Here is a 22,702-nt window from a genome sequence, read left to right on the forward strand (position 1 = left end):
ATTATAAATTACTCATTCATATTAATGTCTGCCTTACCCTCTAGGCTGTAAGCTTGTGGTGGGCCGGGAACTTGTCTGCCAATTCTGTTGTACCCTCCCATTCACTTAGTACAGTGCTCTGCACTTAGTAGGCACTCAATAAATTCCATTGATAATGATGGTTTAACAACAGATTTGCTGCTTGGCTAGGTACACCACCCTTTATTTATTCAATTGCATTTATTGAGGGCTTACTGTGCGCAGAGCACTGTACTAAGCACTTGGGAAGTACAAGTTGGCAACATATGGAGACGGTCCCTACCCATCTGATTTGCCAAAAGAAACATCCATAATCACTGTTATTATTATGATGGTAATTTTTGTTTTAGTTAATAGCTTTGAAGCAGCATGGCCTAGTATCATCATCATCAATCGTATTTATTGAGCGCTTACTGTGTGCAGAGCACTGTACTAAGCACTTGGGAAGTACAAGTTGGCAACATATGGAGACAGTCCCTACCCAACAGTGGGCTCACATAGAGCATAGGCCCGGGAGTCAGAGGGACCTGGGTTCTAATCCCAGCTCCGCCACTTGTCTGCTAGGTGACCTTGGGCAAGTCACTTAGCTTCTCTGTGCCTCTGTTGCCCCATCGGTAAAATGGGGATTAAGACTGGGAGCCCCATGTGGGACAATTAGCTGTAGTTCAACCCGATTACCTTGTTTATAACCCTAGTGCTTAGTATAGTGCCTGGCACATAGTCAGTGCTTAACAAATACCACAATTATTATTATTATAAATTTGGGGAAGTCAATTTCTATAGCTCTCTTGTTCCTTTTGAGATTTACAGAGTACAAATCCCGGCTCCACCATTTGTCAGCTGTGTGACTTTGGGAAAGTCACTTAACTTCTCTGGGCCTCAGTTCCCTCATCTGTAAAATGGGGATTAAGACTGTGAGCCCCCCTGTGGGACAACCGGATCACCTTGTAACCTCCCTAGCACTTAGAACAGTGCTTTGCACATAGTAAGTGCTTAATAAATGCCATTATTATTATTAGAAAGGGTGACCTTGGAACCGGACTAATGATTCTGAAGCCATTTGACCCTTGTCCCACCTGAAAGTCCTCCACAGAGTCATCATTCCATTATAGAAAAAACAGTGTGGCCCAGTGGAAAGAGCACAAGCCCAGAATCAAGGGATCTGAGTCCATTCTATCGTACTTATTGAGCGCTTACCGTGTGCTAAGCGTGTACTAAGCACTTGGAAAGAACAGTACAGCAATAAAGAGAGAAAATCCCTAGTGGTGGGGTAGATACAAGGTAAGCAGTTTGTCCCACGTGAGGCTCACAGTCTTAGTCCCATTTTCCAGATGATGTAACCGAGGTGCAGAGAAGCAAAGTGGCTTGCCCAAGATTACACAGCAGACAAGCGGTGGAGCCGGAATTAGAACCCACATCCTCTGCCTCCCAAGCCCACGCTCTTTCCACTAAGCCACACTGCTTCTCAGCTGTGGGAACAGTCCGAAATCTCCCTGAATAATAATAATTATACAATTATATTATATACAATATAATTATATATAATATTATATAAATATATATTTAATAATTAATATATATTATAATATAATAATAATAATACAGTTATAATAATAACTGTAGTATGAATTGAGCACTTACTATGTGTCAAACACTGTGCTAAATGCTAGGGTAGATACAAGGCAATCATATTGGAGTAATTCCGATTCCACCTGCTACGTGACAGTGAACAAGTCACTTCACTTCCCTGTTACTCAGGGTCCTCATCTGTAAAATGGTGATTAAATATCCGTTCCATCTCCTACTTCGACTGTTAGCCTCACGTGGAACAGGGATCGTGTCTGACTTGATTGTCTTGTATCTACCAAAGTGTTTAGTTCAGTGTTTGGCACAAAGGAAGTGCATAACAAATACTATTATGCTTACGTCCCTGGAAACAGATGGTTGAGGTGCAGATACTTGATTTATTCAGACTTCTGGGAGACAGAATCTTGGGCTGAATAGAATGTTGTTCAAACCCAGAAATGGCACTACTTTCGGTTTTGTAATCCCACAAGAAAAAAACCCAACAAACCCTTCTGATATGACATTACCCTAATGCTTTTCAGTTCTTTCACACTGAATTTTCGTAAAAAAGGAGTAAAACGTGAACCTGTTACTTTGCAAATAACAGATTTCTATTAAGAAATGCGCATCTTGCATGTTTTTTCCAGCCTAATGTTGGCCCTTGAAGACTCAACCTAAATCTAAATTTTATTTTCTCTTTTTCCCTTTCCTTTTCTGTACCAGACCATTGGATACAGTGAAGACATTAACTTTAGTGGTCCCCTGAAGCCCATGAATTTCACAATTCCGGAAGGTACCTCAGAACGAGGAATATTCCAGGTAATGATTATCCCTGGGCCGTAGCTGTCTTGATGCAGTAGGTACTATTTGATGAACTTTGACTCCTATTATACCGCAGTGAGGCAATAAGCCTTTTTAAATAGAGGAATGACAAATCTCTTTATCAAATGAACTCTCCCAGTCTAAATTACATGGAAGGGAAGGGAGGTGAGAGGTTGTGTGCAGGGATCTAGATTCTGAGTGTCGGATTAAACGCTGATCTAGCGTGGACATCAACGGACATTGTGAATTCTGAATGTGAAGCCTGATGAAACTACTTTGTGCCTCTCAGGGCACCAGGGTTGACCCACCATGATTCCGAGCAGAGATTGTGACATTCTTCTGCATATTAAAAATATTAAACTCCAATGCAGAATACCACCTGCCTTTGGTAGAAAGCAAGCTAGTTCCCCAGGGTTGGATATCCCGATAATAGCAGAGCTATTCAGTATGTAGAATAGGAGGGATTGGGCCGTTTAAGAAACATATCCTCCCCCATCAGTTGTTCAGCTCCAACAACCGTCTCTATATGTTGCCAACTTGTACTTCCCAAGTGCTTAGTACAGTGCTGTGCACACAGTAAGCGCTCATTAAATACGATTGAATGAATGAACAATCTTCTCTGTGCATCGTCCTACCAAAGTTATCATTCATTCCCATGGTTCAGTGGAAAGAGCCCGGGCTTTGGAGTCAGAGATCATGGGTTCAAATCCCGGATCTGCCAATTGCCAGCTGTGTGACTTTGGGCAAGTCACTTAACTTCTCGGTGCCTCAGTGATCTCATCTGTAAAGTGGGGATTAAGACTGTGAGCCCCCCCCCCCGTGGGACAACCTGATCACCTTGTAACCTCCCCAGCGCCTAGAACAGTGCTTCGCACGTAGTAAGTGCTTAACAAATGCCATTATTAATTAATTCAATCGTATTTATTGAGCGCTTACTGTGTGCAGAGCACTGTACTAAGTGCTTGAGAAGTACAAGTTGGCAACATATAGAGATGGTCCCTATCCAAAAATGGGCTCACAGTCTAGAAGGGGGAGACAGACGACAAAATAAAACATGTAGGTAACTTGGAAACATCTCGAAAACGTAAGAGAATTAAATGATCTAGAGAGGTACCTGTAGCAGTGATATCCACCTCTTACATGTGGGAAGTCGGTGTCGTTTTTCATTTGTAATAGCCAATTAAAAAAAAACTCAGGAACTTATTCCTGCACACAAACTCTAACCTGGGATTGAAAAATGTGATCTTGATGTATATCAGAGTAGAATCCTTATACTTGAACGTGTGTGGTACTGTATATCATCTCTGCATGCAGTATTCAAGTAAGTAACCATGCAAGTAAGTCATAGAAGCAGTGTGGCTCAGTGGAAAGAGCCCGGGCTTGGGAGTCCGAGGTCATGGGTTCGTATCCCAGCTCTGCCACATGTCTGCTGTGTGACCTTGGGCAAGTCACTTCACTTCTCTGAGCCTCAGTTACCTCATCTGTAAAAATGGGGGTTAAAGACTGAGCGCCCCATCGGACAACCTGATCACCTTGTATCCCTCCCAGCGCTTAGAACAGTGCTTCACACATAGTAAGCGCTTAACAAATGCCATTATTATTATTATTATGTGGACAGGTATCAAGTCGTCAGAACAAATAGAATTAGTGCTGTATGACTTAAGTCATCCTTGGCTACAATCTGAAAGAAAAAAAAAAGACTTTCATTTTTAGGCATTTGGTACTATAGGATTACCCTCTCAGGATGGCACCTGGATAATTTCTGGTAAACTACCAATTTTGGTTATGGGAGGTAGAATCAAGGAGGACATACCCATTCCATTCCTAGCTTGGGCGGTGGCTAACAAGTGGAAGGCAGTCTGCTACAAGTCAAAACTCTCCTGTGCTGGGCAGCAAGCATCAGGGGAGACAGTCGAGGGCAGAGACTCGAGTTTACTGTGCGGAAGAAGGTGATGGTAAACCCCTTATTTTGACCAAGAAGAGTCTATGGATACACTACCAGAACAATGGCAGATGGAGGTGGGACGTTCTGGGAGGGATGTGTCCATGCAGTCACCATGGTTCAGGGACAACTTGACAGCATAAGACAAGACAGGGGGATTTCCTTAATAAGTTTATTGTTTGGGTTTTTTTTGACTTCCCACACATCTCGAAAGAGCAAATTGGTGAGGAAAACAAACCAGTTGCTGAAGTTCTCTGGATCTTTCCTCACAATGCCCCGTTTTTCTTCCTCCTTGCAGTTTAAGGCCAATCCTCCTGCCCAGACGGTCATGCTGACTGGTGAAACAGATGGCATCATTCACATCAAAGCAGAAAACGGGTGGCTGTATCTCAATGGAACTCTTGACTGGGAGAAGAGATCTGCCCACAGGCTCCAGGTGAACAGAAACAAAGAGCACAGATTCCGTATCCCTCACCCCTATCCCGACACATAATCTAATCCAGGAAATTCCCACTCTTCTGATGCTGATGAACTCACTTGCAAGCCTCCCTTTCACTTAAGCATAACTGTTTTGTTTCCAGTCTCCCCTGCAGTCAGCTCAGGAGACATACTGCTTTCAACTTTCTGACCAAAAGAATCAAACTCGTATTTTTCCGATTTTACCCAGGAGCGTTTGCTCATCAATCAATCAATCACCTTGTAACCTCCCCGGCGCTTAGAACAGTGCTTCACACATAGTAAGTGCTTAACGAATGCCATTAATAAATAATTAATTCAACCGTATTTATTGAGCGCTTACTGTGTGCAGAGCACACAGTACTGAGCACTTGTGTGCAGAACACTGCACTAAATGCTTGGAATATGCATGCAGAATGCCAAGAGCACAGGCTTGGAGTCAGAAGATGTGCGTTCTAATCTTGGCTCCACCACTTGCTGCTGTGTGACCTTGGGCAAGTCACTTAACCTCTCTGTGCCTCAGTTACTTCATATGTACTTATAATAATTATGGTATTTGTTAAGCACCTACTATGTGCCAAGCACTGTTCGAAGTACTGGGGTGGATACAAGGTAATCAGTTTGTCCCATGTGGGGCTCACAGTCTTAATCCCCATTTTACAGATGAGGTAACTGAGGCACAGAGAAGTGAAGCGACTTGCCCAAAGTCACACAGCAGACAAGTGGCAGAACCGGCTTGAGAATCCACATCCTCTAACTCCCAAGCTTGTGCTTATACTAATAATGATAATAATGATGGTATTTGTTAAGCGCTTACTATCTGCAAAGCACTGTTCCAAGCGCTGGGGAGGTTATAAGGTGATCAGGTTGTCCCACGGGGGGCTCACAGTTCTAATCCCCATTTTACAGATGAGGTAACTGAGGCACAGAGAAGTGAAGTGACTTATGCCACTAGGCCCCGGTGCTTCTCAGGGATTTAGACTGTGAGCCCCACATGGGGCAACCTGATTACCTTGTCTTTACCCCAGTGCTTAGAACAGTGCTTGGCACGTAGTAAATGCATAACAAATACTATTATTATTGTTATTATTAATATTATCAAACTAAAAGAGTTGGTAGACAGGTTCCCGGTTCACAACAAGCTTACAGTCTAGAGGGGGAGACACACATTACTCTAAATAAATTATGGATATGTATGTAAGTGCAGCGGTGCTAAGAGATGCATGAAGAAAGGGAGCAAATCCAAGTGCAAGGGTGACACAGAAGGGAGTGGGAGAAGAGCAAATGAGTTGAGCCCACTGTTGGGTAGGGACTGTCTCTATATGTTGCCAACTTGTACTTCCCAAGCACTTAGTACAGTGCTCTGCACACAGTAAGCGCTCAATAAATACGATTGATTGATTGATTGAGTAGGGGAAGGCCTCTTGGAGGAGATGCGCTTACCCCAGGACATGCCAAGGGTTTTCTGCTGCTCTGGTTTTGTGAGGAATCATCTTCCACTCCTAGCCGGAATCTACCCTCCTTCCTCATCCCTTTTTCACATCATTCATTCATTCATTCATTCATTCAGTCAGTCAGTCATATTTATTGAGTGCTTACTGTGTGCAGAGCACTGTACTAAGCCCTTGGGAAGTACAAGTTGGCAACTTATAGAGGCGGTCCCTACCCAACAATGGGCTCACAGTCTAGAAGCAGCATGGCTCAGTGGAAAGAACCCAGGCTTTGGAGTCAGAGGTCATGGGTTCAAATCCCAGCTCTGCCACTTGTCAGTTGTGTGACTTTGGGCAAGTCACTTAATTTCTCTGTGCCTCAGTTACCCTCATCTGTAAAATGGGGATGAAGACTGTGAGCCCCCGGTGGGACAACCTGATCACCTTGTAACCTCCCCAGCACTTAGAACAGTGCTTTGCACATAGCAAGTGCTTAATAAATGCTATTATTATTATTATTATTTTTTTTTTTTTTTTTTTTTTTTTTAAGTGGCAGAGCCGGGATTAGAGCACATAACCTTCTGACTGCAGGCTTGTGATCTATCCATGGGGAAAACTAACACCTCCTTGCCCTTGCTACTTTGGAGGGATACTCAGGTTTTCATCGTTGGTGGGTTTTTTTCAGTATGTGCAGAGCACTGGACTAAGTGCTCTTGGCATAGAAGCCACTCTGAGAAAGACCCATACAATCAAGAGCAGCCATATCAGCCTACTGGGCCTGTAATAATTAATAATAATAATTGCGGTATTTGTTAAGCTCTTATTATGTGACAAGTACTGTACTAAGGACTGGTGAGGGTACACGATCATCAGGACCCATAGGGATACACAGTCTTCTAAGTAGGAGGTAGAACAGGTTTTGAACCCCCATTTTGCAGATGAGGGAACTGAGGCACAGAGAAGGTCTGTAATATTTGCCCAAGGTACAAGTGGAAGAGCAGGGATAAGGACTCCTCACCGTTGGCTTTAAAGCAGTCAGTCACCTTTCCCCCTCCTACCTCACCTCACTACTCTTCTACTACAACCCAGCCCGTACACTTTACTCCTCTAATGTTAACCTTCTCACTGTGCCTCCATCTTCTCTATCTTGCCACCGAACCCTCACTCACATCCTCCCTCTGGCCTGGAAATGCCGTCCCTCCTCAAATCTAACAAACAATGACTCGCCCCTCTTTCAAAGCGTTATCGAAGACACATCTCTTCCAAGAGGCCTTCCTTGACTAAGTCCTCCTTTCCTCTTCTCCCACTCCCTTCTGCATCACCCTGACTTGCTCCCTTTATTCATTCCCTCTCCCAGGCCCACAGCACTTATGTACATATCTGTCATTTATTTATTTAGATTAATGTCTGTTTCCCTTTCTAGATTGTGAGCTCACTGTGGGCAGGGAATGTCTTCATTGTTCTATTGTGCTCCCCCAGCGCTAACTACAGGACTCTGCACATCATTATCATCAATCGTATTTATTGAGCGCTTACTATGTGCAGAGCACTGTACTAAGCACTTGGGAAGTACAAATTGGCAACATATAGAGACAGTCCCTACCCAACAGTGGGCTCACAGTCTAAAAGGGGGAGACAGAGAACAAAACCATACTAACAAAATAAAATAAATAGAATAGGTATGTACAAATAAATTAAATAAATAAATAAATAGAGTAAAAAAAATATGTACAAACATATATACATATATACAGGTGCTGTGGGGAAGGGAGGGAGGTAAGATGGGGGGATGGGATGCACACAGTAAGCACTCAATAAATTTGATTGAATGAATGAACCCTTGACTCGACAGCTTCTCTGGTAGCATTAGCAGGTTCTTTGCCCCGCTTTCCAGCTGGTGGTATTGTTCTAAGCACTTGGGAGAGTACAACGGAAAAAAGACACATTCCCTGTCCGCAGTGAGCTTACAGTCTAGAGGAGCCCGGACTCTCTTGGTTCATCATCCGAGTGCTCTGCACAGAGTAAGAGCTTAATAAATGCTACTGAATGAATAAAAGCTTCTCTCTGGGACTTCTATTTCCCTCCCTTTTTAGGTGGCAGGTCTGGATGCCAGTGGGAAGACAGTCGAGGGCCCTTATCCGGTCATTATCATTGTAAAAGACATCAATGACAACCAGCCGATTTTCACGGAGGAATCATACCACGGCTCTGTGAGAGAGAATTCCCGACCAGGTAAGGAGCAGAGTCCCGAGAACCCAGTGGGGATTGAGGAGTGGGGGAAGCACAGAGTGGATCTTCTCACACTGAGTTGCATATTCATAGGTCAGGTTGATTCCCTCTCATTCTCCCTGAAGCTCCACAATTTTTTTTAATGGTATCTGTTAAGTGCTGATTATGTTTCAGGCACTGTACTAACCGCTGGGATCGATACAAGCTAATCACGTTGGACAGTCTATGTCCCACATGGGGCTCACAGCTTTAATCCCTATTTTATAGATGAGGTTACACAGAGGAGGGGATTAAATCCTCCTCCCTCTGACATAGGCTGTGAGCCCCATGTGGGACGGGGACCTGGTTATCTTGTGCCTCCATAGTAAGCGCAGAGCACATAGTAAGCGCTTAGCAAGTACCAGTCTGTCTCCCTCAATCTTGACTGTAAGCCCATTGTGGGCTGGGAATGTGACCGTTTATTGTCGGATTATATTCTCATTCATTCAGTCGTATTTATTGAGTGCTTACTGTGTGCAGAGCACTGTACTAGCACTGAGTACAGTGCTGTGCACCCAGTAAGCGCTCAATAAATATGGGACAACCGGATCACTTTGTAACCTCCCCAATGCTTAGAACAGTGCTTTGCACATAGTAAGGGCTACATATTTACTATTCTATTTATTTTATTTTTAAAATATGTTTTGTTTTGTTGTCTGTCTCCCCCTTCTAGACTTGTGAGCCCGCTGTTGGGTAGGGACCGTCTCTATACGTTGCCAACTTGTACTTCCCAAGCGCTTAGTACAGTGCTCTGCACACAGTAAGCACTCAATAAATACGACTGAAAGAAAGAAAGAAAAAGTCACTTCCCCAAGGTGCAACAGCAGACAAGTGGCGGAGCTAGGATTAGAACACAGGTCCTTCTGACTCCCGGGCCTGGGGTCTACCCACTAGGCCATGCTGCTTCTTAATTTCTGAAGGTCTGTGAGGTTCCCCGGAGGCATCATTCATTCATTCAGTCGTACTTATGGAATGCTCACTGTGTGCAAAGCCCTGTACTAAGCACTTAGGAGATTATAACAACAAACAGGCACATTCCTGCCCACGATGAGGTCACAGTCTAGAGGGGCATCCTGGCCCAGGGTACCAAAATATCTTACCCTGCTTTGGGGGCTTAGGTACTCAGTGTTCATGGAGTGTTCTGTGCTTGAGCTGCCTTTCCTAAGGCCCAGAAGGCCCTTCTGCCAGTTGGGAATTCAGGATGTTCTCAGTCGAGATCTAAAATGCGGAAATGCTAAGGGGTGCTGTTGAGAGGGTGTGACTAGGGTTTTGTGAATTTGGGAAGCAGCATGGCCTGGTAATAATAATAATAATGGAATTTGTTAAGCGCTTACTATGTGCAAAGCACTGTTCTAAGTGCTGGGGAGGTTACAAGATGATCAAATTGTCCCACAGTCTTAATCCCCCTTTTACAGATGAGGTAACTGAGGCCCAGAGAAGTGAAGTGACTTGCCCAAAGTCACACAGCTGACAATTGGTGGAGCTGGGATTTGAACCCGTGACCTCTGACTCCAAAGCCCGTGCTCTTTCCACTGAGCCTGGGAGTCAGAAGGACCCGGGTTATAATCCTGGCTCTGCCACTTGTCTTCTGTGTGACCTTGGGTAAGTCACTTCATTTCTGGGCCTCAGGTACCTCATCTGAAAAGTGGGGATTAAGACCTTGAGGTCCATGTGGGACATGGACTGGATCCGTCCTGATTACCTCGTGTTGATCCCAGTGCTTAGTATACTCCCAGGCGTACTGTAAGCACTTATCAAATACCATGAAAAATTAATCAGTGGAAGCCTTCTGGGGTAGTGGGTTTTTTAGGAGGACCTTGAAGATGGGGTGAGTTGCATCATCAATCATCATCAATCGTATTTATTGAGCACTTACTATGTGCAGAGCACTGTACTAAGCGCTTGGGAAGTACAAATTGGCAACATATAGAGACAGTCCCTACCCAACAGTGGGCTCAGTTGCAGTCCGGTAGAGTTGGAGGGTAGGAAGATCCAGGCCAGGGGAACAATGTGAGCGAGGAGTTAGAGATAGGAGAGTCAAAAGTGAGCGGTACAGGAAGAAGGTGAATTTGGAGGTTGGGTGCAGATAAAGAAGCCAATATGTAAGAGGGAAAGAGTGGGATTTTTGCCGATGCACCGGTGGATTGGTAGCCATTGGAGTTTTTAGAACTGGAGAAAGCATGCTGAGCATGATTTCAAGAAGATGATCTGGGCAGCAGGTTCATTCATTCATTTATTGTTGTATTTATTGAGCACTTACTGTGTGCAGAGCACTGTACTAAGTGCTTGCAAAGTACAATTCAGCAATGAAGAGAGACAATCCCTGCCCACACCAGGCTTACAGCCTAGAAGTGGGGAGACAGACATCAAAGCAAGTAAACAGGCATCAATAGAAATAACTAGAATTATAGATATATGCATACATAAGTGCTGTGGGGCGGGGAGAGGGGGAGAAGAGCAAAGGGAGCGAATTGAGGTGACGCGGGAGGGAGGGAGAGCTGAGGGAAAGGGGGGTTTAGTCTGGGAAGGCCTCTTGGAGGAGGTGAGTCTTCAGTACAGCTTTGAAGGGGGGAAGAGGGATTGGCGGATTTGGGGAGGGAGGTTGTATTGTAGACTAAAGCAGGGCCAAGCTGGAAATGGGCAACAGTGAAGAGGATGTTACTGTTGTGAGCAAGGATTATGTCTGCCAACTCCGTTATATTGTGCTCTCCCAAGCAGCGCTTGTTAAGCACTTACTATGTGCCAAGCACTGTGCTGGGGTAGATACAAGGTAACCAGGTTGGACACAGTCCCTGTTCCACATTGTGCTCACACTCTTAATCCCGATTATTACAGATGAGGGAACTGAGGGTCAGAGAAGTGAAGTGATTTGCCCAAGGTCACACAGCAGACGTGTAGAGGAGCGGAGAGTAGAACCCCTGCTTAGTATAGTGCTTAGAGCAGTTCTCTGCACACAGTGAGCACTCAATAAATAGGATTGATTAGCTTGGACTAGAATAGTAGAAGGGGAGGAGAGGGAAAATGCTGTACGGGAAGACTCGGCAGAATTGAGCAGTTGATCAGATGTGAGAGTGGAAAGACAGTGAGGATCTCAGCCATGGCCCCCTGAAGGTGGTGTCGTCAACAGGGATGGAAGACAGGAGGTGGGGAGGGTTTTGGAAGCAGTGTGGCCTAATGGATAGAGCACAGGCCTGGGAGTCTAAAGGATCCAGCACTTAGAACAGTGCTTGGCACATAGTAAGTGCTTAACAGATGCCATAACTATTAGTATTACCTGGATTCTAATCCCATCTCTGTCACATGGCTGCTGTGTGACCTCGGGCAAGCCCCTTCCCTTCTCTGGGTCCCAATTGCCTCAGCTGTAAAAGAAGGATTAAGACTATAAGTCCCATGTGGGACATGGACTGTATCTAACCTGATTATCTTGCATCTACCCCAGTGCTTAGTACAGTTCCTGGCATGTAGAAAGCACTTAAATACCATAAAACAAAAAAAGGAAGTTTCTTTTGGGACATGAACTCGGGAGAGATGAGAAAATCAGTCAATCACTTCTATTTGTTGATTGCTTACTAGGTGCAAAGCACTGTGCTTGGGAGAGTAGAATTTAACAGTTGGTAGATGCATTCCCTGCCCACAGTGAACCTACAGTCTAGAGGAGGATACAGACTTTAATATAAGTTAATGAATTACAGATATGTACATAAGTGCTGTAGGGCTGAGGGAGGGGTGAATAAAGGGTGCAAATCCAAGTGCAAGGGTGACAGAGTGGGAGAAGAAGAAATGAGGGAAGATCTCTTGGCAGAGACGTGCTTTTAGTTTGGGTTTGAAGGTCAGCAGAGTGATCGTTTCTCAGATATAAAGAGGCGGGGTGTTCCCGGTGAGAGGCAGGACGTGGGGGAGGGTTCAGCGGAGAGATAGACAAGATGGGGGTATGGTGAGAGGTTGGCATTAGAAGAGCAAAGTGTTTGGATTGAGTTGTAGTAGAAAAGTGGTAAAGTAAGATAGGAGAGGGCAAGAGCAACTTGTACTTCCCAAGCGCTTAGTACAGTGCTCTGCACACAGTAAGCGCTCAATAAATATGATTGAATTGAATGAATGAAGAGGATTGAGTGTTTCAAGTCAATGGTAAGGAGTTTCTGTTTGATGCAGAGGTGGATGGGCAACCACTGGTTCTTGGGAAGCAGCGTGGTGTAATGGAGAGAGCACGGGCCTGGGAATCAGAAGATCATGGTTTCTAATCCCGGCTCCACCACTTGTCTACTGTGTGGCCTTGGGGAAGTCACTTCACTTCCCTATACCTCAGTTACCTCATCTGTAAAATGGGGATTAAGATTGTGAGCCCCATGTGGGACATGGACTGTGTCTAACCTGATTTGCTTGTATCCACTCCAGCGCTTAGTATCGTGTCTGGCACATAGTAAGCACTTAACAAATACCATTGAGGAGTAAAGTGTTTGGATTGAGTTGTAGTAGAAAAGTGGTAAAGTAAGATAGCAGAGGGCAAGAGCAACTTGTACTTCCCAAGCGCTTAGTACAGTGCTCTGCACACAGTAAGTGCTCAATAAATATGATTGATTATTATTATGGTAAGCGTTATAGTAAGCACTTAACAAATACCATTATTATTATTATTATTAAGGAGTGGGGAAATGTGGACTGGACGGCTTTGTAAAAAAATGATCCGGGCAGCAGAGTGAAGAAAAGCTAAAGAGACCCAGGTGAATTGGCCGAATGAACTGGAAACCGCTATTGAGGACTTTGTCGTGAGGGGGATGGGCAGTCCACCAGGAGTTTGGCTTTGTTGTAGAAGAGGATGGAGTATTTTATTGTTATATGACATGGTTAAAGTGATGGTGAGAAAGAAAACTGATTTTTAATTGAAGAAAGAGGGAAGATCTTGGGCCAGTAAAAAAAGTACAGGCCTGAGAGCCAGAGGAACTGGCTTTAAATTCCAGCTCCACCGCTTTCCTGCTGTGTGACCTTGAGAAAGGCACTTCACTTCTCTGTGCCTCAGTTACCTTATCTGTAAAATGGAGACGGAGACAGTGAGCCGCATAGAACAGTGCTTTGCACATAGTAAGCGCTTAACAAATGCCATGATCATCATCATCGTCATGTGGGACATGGACTGTGTCTAACCTGGTTAGCTTGTATCTACTGTAGCAGTTAGTACAATGCCTCATACACAGTCAGCACATGACAAATAAGATTAAAAAAAATCACAAGAGTCCAGTAGGAAATAACTCGGGCCAGGACCATGGATTTTGCTGTGAACATGGGGAGAAAGAGGAAGATGTGGGAGATGAGGAGAAAAAAAAAAGCAAACTATTTTAGCAATGGATTAGATGTGGATTGTTCACAGTGGGTTCTGCAAAGTGGTTTAACTTTGTCAAAACTGCAAAGGCATAAAAGAGAATAAGGACTGGGAAATGACTTTCACGAAGGTAGGGAGTTGTCAGAGAAGCTATCACATATGTATTCAGGGAAAGGATTGTTTGGGAAACTCCTCTAGAGGAGATGAGGAAAGAGTTCAATCCAAGCAATCAATTAATGGTGGCATTTGTTAAGCGCTTACTATGTGCAAAGCACTGTTCTAAGTGCTGGGGGTGATACAAGGTGATCAGGTTGTCCCACATGGGACTCACAGACTTAATCCTCATTTTACAGATGAGGTAACTGAGGCACAGAGAAGTTAAGTGACACTGTATTTGTTGAGTGTTTACTGTGCTCAGAGCACTGTACTAAACACTTGGGAGAGTAAAATACAACAGAGTTCATAGACATGTTCCCTGCCCACAATGGACTTCCAGTCTAAATAGTTGCATTTTTTGTGTGTCTACTCTTCATGATTTAGAATTATAATTGTGGCATTTATTAAGCACTTACTATGTACCAAGAAATGTATTAAGTACTGGGTAGATGCACTATAAGGAGAGAACTGTACTGAGGGCTTAGGAGAGTACAATAGAATTAGTTAATGTGATCCCTGTCCTCAATTAACTTAATAATAATAATAATGGTATTTGTTAAGTATTTGCTATGTGCCAGACACTCTGCCCCTGGCAATAGGTTAGATTTAATGGAAACAGATCAGACCTGAAGATCACAGTCTAAGAAGGAGGGAGAATAGGTTTTTTATACCCATTTTACTGATGAAATAACTGAGGCAGAGAAGCTGAGCTCACAATAGAATGCAGGGAGGCAGACGCTGAAACTCAATGAATTCCGGTGGATAATACCCAGCTCTGCCAGTTGCCTGCTGTGTGTCCTTGGATGAGTCACTTAACTTTATATATATGTTTGTATGTATTTATTACTCTATTTACTTATTTATTTTACTTGTACATATCTATTCTATTTATTTTATTTTGTTAATATGTTTTGTTTTGTTCTCTGTCTCCCACTTCTAGACTGTGAGCCCACTGTTGGGTAGGGACCGTCTCTATATGTTGCCAACTTGTACTTCCCAAGTGCTTAGTACAGTGCTCTGCACACAATAAGCGCTCAATAAATACGATTGATTGATTGATTGATTAACTTTTCTGTGCTTCAGTTTCCTCATCAGTAAAATGGGGATTCAATTATCCTGTTGTCCCTCCTACTTAGACTGTGAGCCCCATGTGGGACAGGGACTGTGTCTCTACTGATTAACCTGTAGCTACCCCAGGACCTAGAATAATGCTTAACCTGTAGTAAGTGCTTAATAAATCTAAAAGTAATAATAACAATTCACATCAGAGGAAGTACTGAGTACTGCGGAGTAATTTTGATTTCACCGTTCACTCATCCATCATTGATTGTTCAAATGATGAGCTCTCCGCTGCAGAGTCTCAAATTTTCAAATGCTTGGCCCGCGCTTTACAGCCCTGCAGAGTGGCAAGTTGCCCGTCCGGTGCCAGTCTAGTCGTCCGCTCTTCACTGCAGCTACCTGGGTTTTATATGTTCTCATCGGTTTTCTCCAACAGGAAGACCCTTCATGTACGTCAATGCTACAGACCAGGACGACCCCTCCACGCCCAATGCCCAACTCTTCTACCGCATCCTCGCCCAGCTCCCTAGCCCAGGGGGGGAGGTTTACTTCCAGGTGCATAACCAGACGGGGGGCATCTCTGTCACCCAAGAAGGTACGTTCGACAGCGTGGCTTAATGGGTAGAGCACGGTTTCGGGAGTCAGAAGGACGTAGGTACTAGTCCCGGCTGCACCTCGTGTCAGCTGTGTGACCTTGGGCAAGTCACGTCACTTCTCTGGGCCTCAGTCACATCATCTGTAACATAGGGATTGAGGCTGTGAGCCCCATGTGGAACAGAGACTGTGTCCAACCTGATTACCTTTGATTTACCCCAGTGTTTAGAACAGTACTGGATACAGAATAGGCACTTAACAAGGACCTTAATTGTTAAACAAGGAAGCTGAAAATTCTCCTTGATGGGTGAAAACCGTAGCTATTACTTTTAGGCCCAGGGGAGGGACCTCAGAACATGGGTTTCTCTCAGAGTCATTTTCAGTCGATCAATCGATCGTACTTATTGAGTGCTTACTGTGTGCAGACCCCTGTACTGAGTGCTGTAGAGAGTACAGCGAGAAGCAGCGTGGCTCAGTGGACAGAACATGGGCTTTGGAGTCAGAGGTCATGGGTTCAAATCCCGGCTCCGCCACTTGTCAGCTGTGTGACTTTGTGCAAGTTACTTAACTTCTCTGGGCCTCAGTTCCCTCATCTATAAAATGGGGATTAAGACTGTGAGCCTCCCACGCGACATCCTGATCACCTTGTAACCTCCCCAGTGCTTAGAACAGTGCTTTGCACATAGTAAGCGCTTAATAAATGCTATTATTATTATTATTACAATACATTAGAGTTGGCAGAACATTCCCTGCCCACAGTGAACTGACAGTCGGCAGCGGGAGACAGACATCAGAATGAATTACAGATATGTATGTAAGTGCAGTGGGGCTGAGGGTGGGGTGATTTTTAAGAGCTTAAAAGGGTAGAAATCCAAATGCATAGGTGGCACAGAAGGGAAAGTGAGTAGGGGAAATGAAGGCTTAGTAGGGGAATGCTTTTTGGAGATGATAGGATTTTAGTAAGGCTTCAGAGATGGGGAGGGAAGTGGGAGGAGTTCTAGGTCAGAGGGAGAATGTTGGAAAAGGCTCGATGGCGAGGTAGGCAAGATTGAAGTACAGCGAGTAGGTTGGCATTAGAGATGAGTTTGTGAGCTGGGTTTTAGTAGGAAATCAGCAAGGTAAGGTAGGAGGTGGACAGCCGATTGCGTGCTTTAAATAATAATAATAATAATAATAATAGCATTTATTAAGAGCTTACTATGTGCAAAGCACTGGGGACGTTACAAGGTGATGAGGTTGTCCCATGGGGGGCTCACAGTCTTAATCCCCATTTTACAAATGAGGGAACTGAGGCCCGGAGAAGTTAAGTGACTTGCCCAGAGTCACGCAGCTGACAAGTGGCGGAGCCGGAGTTTGAACCCATCACCTCTGACTCCAAAGCCCGGGCTCTTGTCACTGCTTCTACAGATCAAATGTGTGGATTGGATGAGAGATGAGTTGAGGATAATTCCAAGCTTAAGAGCTCATGAGGCAGGGAGGATAGTGGGGTTATCTACAGTGATGGAAAATGGGGAAGACAGAGTCTGGATGGGAATATGAGGAGTACTGTTTTTATCTTTGCTTTTATCCATTCAGGGTCTAAGGCATTGGATATTAAGAAGAATAACAAATACCAGTTGGTTGTCATGGTGACAGACATGGGAGGCCAAGGAGAGAATGCCTTCAGCACCAGCACAAATGTGTTTATCACCATAAACGAGAATATTTGGAAAAGCCCAGATCCCATTTCCATTGCAGAGAACTCTACCGAGCCTCACCCTTTCAAAATCACACAGGTAGTGCCCAACTATCTACTTGGTATTGTAACTTCTCTCCTCCTCTTCTTCCTTTACCTCTTTCTCCTCCTCCCTTTCCTCTTCCTCTTTCTCCTCTTTTCATGATCCGAAAGCATGAGCGAAGCTTTTCTTTTCCCACTGCACTGAAGGAGCCGGACGGTCACCACCTTTCTAGGAGTTTACAACCTAAGACAGACAAATAGCACAATCTGGTAGAAAGCGCTCCAGCCTGGGAGTCAGAGGACCTGGGTTCTAGTTCTGACCCTGCTACTCGCCTGCTGTGCCTGTCACAATTTCTCGGTGCCTCAATTTCCTCATCTATAAAATGGAGACTTAATACCTGTTCTCCCTTCAACTTAGACTCTGAGCTCTATGTAGGGCAGGGACTGTCTTGTGTTGAGAAGCATGCATGGTGTAGTGGAAAGAACACGGTCTTGGGAGTCAGAGGTCATGGGTTCTAATCCTGCTCTTCCACTTGTCAGCTATGTAACTTTGGGCAAGTCACTTAGCTTCTCTGTGCCTCAGTTACCTCATCTGTGAAAGGAGAGTAAGAATGTGAGCCCCATGTGGGACAACCTGCTAACCTTTATCTATCCCAGTGTTTAGAACAGTACTTGGCACATAGTAAGCGCTTAATAAATACTATTATTATTATTGTTATTATCTCAGTGTTTAATACAGAGCTTGGCACATAGAAAGTGTTTAACAAATATTATTATTATCATTAATTAATTCATTCAATCATATTTATTGAGTGCTTACTGTGTGCAGAACACTGTACTAAGCGCCTGGGAAGTACAAGTTGGCACCATATAGAGACGGTCCCTACCCAACAGTGGGCTCACACTCTAGAAGGCAGGCTCACAGTCTATTATCATTGATAATAATGATGATATAATGATTTTTAAGAGTACAGAGATATAAAGAACATAATATTAGAACTTGCCCAGTGAAGATCCTGGAAAGTTGCAGATCTTCCCAGGACTTCCATTTGTTGGTCCTCGCTGGAGACTTTTTGTCCCAAATTACTGCACTGACCAGGTTTAAAATGTTCCCTATGTGTTCTGGAAAAGCAAGTAACCTATGCTGAGACCCAGAACAAAGACTGCTTTGACACAGGTGTGAAAAAGTGAAATAATGATTGTGCACGTGGTGGAAATTTCTAACTCCCACCATGCCAGAGTCCATGGCAGACCACAAGACGAACCCTGAAGGCGAGTTTATTTGTTAGCAGCTTTGTTTAGAAAACTCTTCCATCATCTAGCTATGTACCTTACTCCACAAGATCTCAGAACGGACACCAGACTAAACAAAGAAAGGAGGTATTTGCAGTATTTACCGATCATTTCACTTTCCTAAACAACCTCAACAGAACCATTTAAAAAGTCGGGCTTTTTTGGAGGGAGGGGGTTCGGCGCTAACCCTTCTTCAGAGGTGGACTCTGAAAGTTTATGGTAGGTCACGGCCCAAATCTCAAATCTGATGAATTGCAGGGGACTGTATGTAACTTTATATCACTACTTCATTAATCAGTTGATCAATCAGTGGTATTTATTGAGTGCTTTTTGTGTGTTCGTGGAGATCCTGTTCCATTTCGCCTGTGACTGTGCTGCACTATTTTTTCAAATGTTCTTTCCCCAAACTCAGTTGTGCCCCCATTTTAATTCACTGTAGAGCAGATGCTTACCTTTATCTTACCATTATTCATTGTCCTCAGTGCTCCTCCAAAAACCTGAAGCCTTGCCTCAGGGCTAGTAAAGCCATCTCGATGTCAGAGCCTCATTAGTGGTCTCTATCTTGCCATTTGAGGTTGTGTATGATTAGCTAGTGATTCTAATGAAATTGCTTGAGAAGACTTCTGTGGTAACATCAGGGCTCATTGCCATAGAGGAGGAGAACACCATCAAAGCTTTATCGAATTTCAATTTGGTTTGACGTTTGATATCCCACTGTTGCCAAATTCTGTTTGTCAACTCTGTTTGGGAAGCAGCGTGGCCTAGTAGATAGAGCACGGGCCAGGGAATCCGAAGGGCTTGGGTTCTAAACCTGCTCCTCCACTTGTCTGCTGGTTGAACTTGGGTAAGTCACTTCACTTCTCTGGGCCTCAGTTACCTATCTGTAAAATGGGGATTAAGACTGTGAGCCCCACATAAGACAGGGACTGTGTCCAACCCAGTTAGCTTGTATCTACCCCAGTGCTTAGAACAGTGCCTGGCTCATAGTTATCAATTAACACATACCTCAATTATTTTTTATTATTAATAGTAATAATGATAATAATAATCATTCTGCCAAGGACCTGCTGGTCTTTTAGATTTAATTTTTCTACTTTGTCCTTGTAATATTGGGTAGTGCCTCATCTGGGTAGCTGAGTTTGATGGGGGCAAGTTCTACGGTTACAATGAACATTTTTAGTTGTGCTTCCCTGTCATGTAACCCTAATGTTCTCCCGCTTAATATTAGTCCACAGTTCTTCCTTGATACGGACATTGCTCATAATTATCTAAATGTCTCCTAAGTGTGCCTAAAGCGCAGTCATCAGCAAATGGTGAATGACCTTCTTAAAGATTTTTGTTCATTTAGATGTGAGTTCCTGGTAGATTGGAAGTGTGGTCTGAACCCAACTCCAGGCCTCAAGCCTTTAAGCCTTTCAAATCCTTCAAGCACGGCACCATGAGCTAGGTTGAACGTAACTACAGTCCGTTGATGAATCAGTTTGTAAGATCTGTGAATACAGATTAATGTTTTTTTCTGGAGCAAGGAGAATCTTTTCTAAGTTGAACATGAAACATTTTGAAAAATACAGTTGAATGGTCCAAAGCAAATCAACTTGTCTGCCAAGTCTGTGGGACTGCACTCTCCCAAGCTCTTAGTACAGTGCTCTGGGCATAGTAAGCACTCAGTAAATACCACTGAATGAATGAATGAATGAACTAGATGTCCAGTTTTTTCCAATAAAAACCAGCTATTGAATGGTAAGATAAAAATTATATCATTGCTTTATTTTCTTTTCACCCATCTCTGCTCAGCCATTACACCTTTCTAACATTTTCAAGCTTGTGTCTTTGGTCAAGTGTGGCTCAGTGGAAAGAGCCCGGGCTTGGGAGTCAGAAGTCATGGGTTCTAATTCCAGTTCCGGCGCTTGTCGGCTGTGTGACCTTGGGCAAGTCACTTAACTTCTCTGGGCCTCAGTTACCTCATCTGTAAAATGGGGATTGACTGTGAGCCCCATGTGGGACAACCTGATTACCTTGCATCCTACCCAGCACTTATAACAGTGCTTCGTGCATAGTAAGCGCTTAACAAATGCCATCATTATTTATTTATTTATTATGCAGGTGATGTGGAATGACCTGGGTGCACATTATGAATTAATTAACAAGGAGAAGCTGCCTCGATTCCCATTTTCAGTCGACCAAAATGGATCAATTTATGCCACCCAACCCCTGGATAGAGAAGAAAAAGAATCGGTGAGTCATTCAGTCCCAGATTGAATTGCAATGTATAAGGTTGGGAGCTGAATTTTCCAACAGAACTAGGAGAGGTTAAAAGAGAAAAGCAAATTTGACCTGATATGGCTCCTGCTTTTGCAGAGATGTTCTAATTGCTGCTCAATTGAACATTTATTATTATTATTATGCATTCATTCAGTCGTATTTATTAAGTGCTTACTGTGTGCCAAGCATTGTACTAAACACTTAGACTGTGAGCTCATTGTGGGCAGGGATTGTGTCTGTTTCTTGTTGCACCGCACTCCACCAAGCACTTAGTACAGTGGTCTGCACACTGTAAGTGCTCAATAATTGTGAATGAATGAATAAATGATTATTAGCTTATTATTACTTTATTATTAGTCATTATATCATATGTGTTCAAAGACTAGGGACCCATGGGGCAGGGATTTATTCAGAAGATTTTGCTTCTGTGAGTATCCATTTCTTACACCAGGAATATCAAGCACTCAGTGCCAAAGCAGAATTCATGGGGATACCATTGGGCCAATCTGGATAACTTCTCTGGATTCGCCCATCCCGCTAATTTTGCCTTCCCTTAACTATCCAGAAACCCAGATGTCGGCACGTCTGTCTGCCTGTCAGCATGCCTGTCTGTATCCTGGATTTCTATGGACCTGAATCCCATCCCTCACGTCTGTCTCAACCATTCCCTGCTCCTGTCCTGAACCCAGTCCCTGAACGCAGGACATATAAGAACAGTGTGAGAGGAGAATGAAGCAGCCACTTTCATTACTTTGCCTTTCAGAAGAGACACAGTGATTGATTTTTGCCTAACTCTGACCTTGCTGTTGCAGTATGTATTCTATGTAGCTGCCCTGGATGAGACGAAAAAGCCACTGGCAAGACCTTTGGAAATATTAGTCGAAGTTACAGACATCAATGATAACCCACCTGTATGCGCTTCTGCTGTGACCATATTTGAAGTTCAGGAGAATGAAAGAATAGGTAAGAAATGAGACTATTGAACTACACCTCACTAGAGCAGACACTTCTGTTTCACTCGGCTATTGCTGTGCTCTCTGCTCCCTTTCAGCAGCACATGTTCTGTGAGTTGGAAGAGCAAGTCAGGTATGTTGACCTTTCCGAAATATGGCTTTTTATGGTACTTGTTAAGTGCTTCTTGTGTGGTAAGCACTGTACTAATCTGTGGGGTAGGTATAAGATAGGCTGAAAACAGTTCCTGTCCCACAGTCCAAGTTGGAGGCAGGAGGATTTAATCCCTATTTTGTAGATGAGGTAACTGAGACACCTCAGTGAAATGACTTGCTTAAGGTCACACAACAGACCCGTGGGGATTAGAACCCAGGTCCTCTGACCCCCAGGCCTGTGCTCTTTCCATTCTGCATTCAATCATATTTATTGAGCACTTACTGTGTGCAGAGCACTGTACTAAGTGCTAGGAAAGTACAGTACAATGGACAGTGACCACATTGAGCTCACAGTCTAGAGAGGGAGAGAGAGACATCAATCCAAACAAATAAAATTACAGATATGTGCATAAGTCCCCTCTCAGGATCACACCTTGGGAGTTTCCAGTACTCTACCAGCCTCGACTATGGGAGGGAGAGTCAAGCAGAGGCCTAACCATTCCATTCCTAGCTTGGCCAGTGACTAGCAAATGGAAGGCGATCGCTACAAGTCAAAACTCCCCTGTGCTGGGAAGCAGCAGCATGGGAGAGTGTCGAGGGCGGAGACTACAGTTTACTGTGCAGGAGGAGGCGATGGCAAACCATTTCTGTGATTTTTACCAAGAAATGTCTTTGGATACACTACCAGAATGCTTGCTG

The 22,702-nt window shown here is 44.0% G+C and overlaps 1 protein-coding gene across 1 annotated transcript in view; it reads left to right on the forward strand.

The window, feature by feature from the left end:
- Window positions 1-22,702, forward strand: part of CDH17 (cadherin 17) — an 81,276-nt gene that overhangs the window by 15,296 nt on the left and 43,278 nt on the right. Inside the window, exons 2-8 of the mRNA XM_038745641.1 lie at window positions 2,308-2,403; window positions 4,647-4,784; window positions 8,328-8,466; window positions 15,468-15,626; window positions 17,201-17,400; window positions 20,739-20,870; window positions 21,710-21,860. Of these exons, the coding sequence (XP_038601569.1) occupies window positions 2,308-2,403; window positions 4,647-4,784; window positions 8,328-8,466; window positions 15,468-15,626; window positions 17,201-17,400; window positions 20,739-20,870; window positions 21,710-21,860 (1,015 nt within the window). The remainder of the gene's footprint in view (window positions 1-2,307; window positions 2,404-4,646; window positions 4,785-8,327; window positions 8,467-15,467; window positions 15,627-17,200; window positions 17,401-20,738; window positions 20,871-21,709; window positions 21,861-22,702) is intronic.

Source organism: Tachyglossus aculeatus, chromosome 4 (genome assembly GCF_015852505.1).
Source record: "Tachyglossus aculeatus isolate mTacAcu1 chromosome 4, mTacAcu1.pri, whole genome shotgun sequence".
NCBI classification, from domain to species: Eukaryota; Metazoa; Chordata; class Mammalia; order Monotremata; family Tachyglossidae; genus Tachyglossus; species Tachyglossus aculeatus.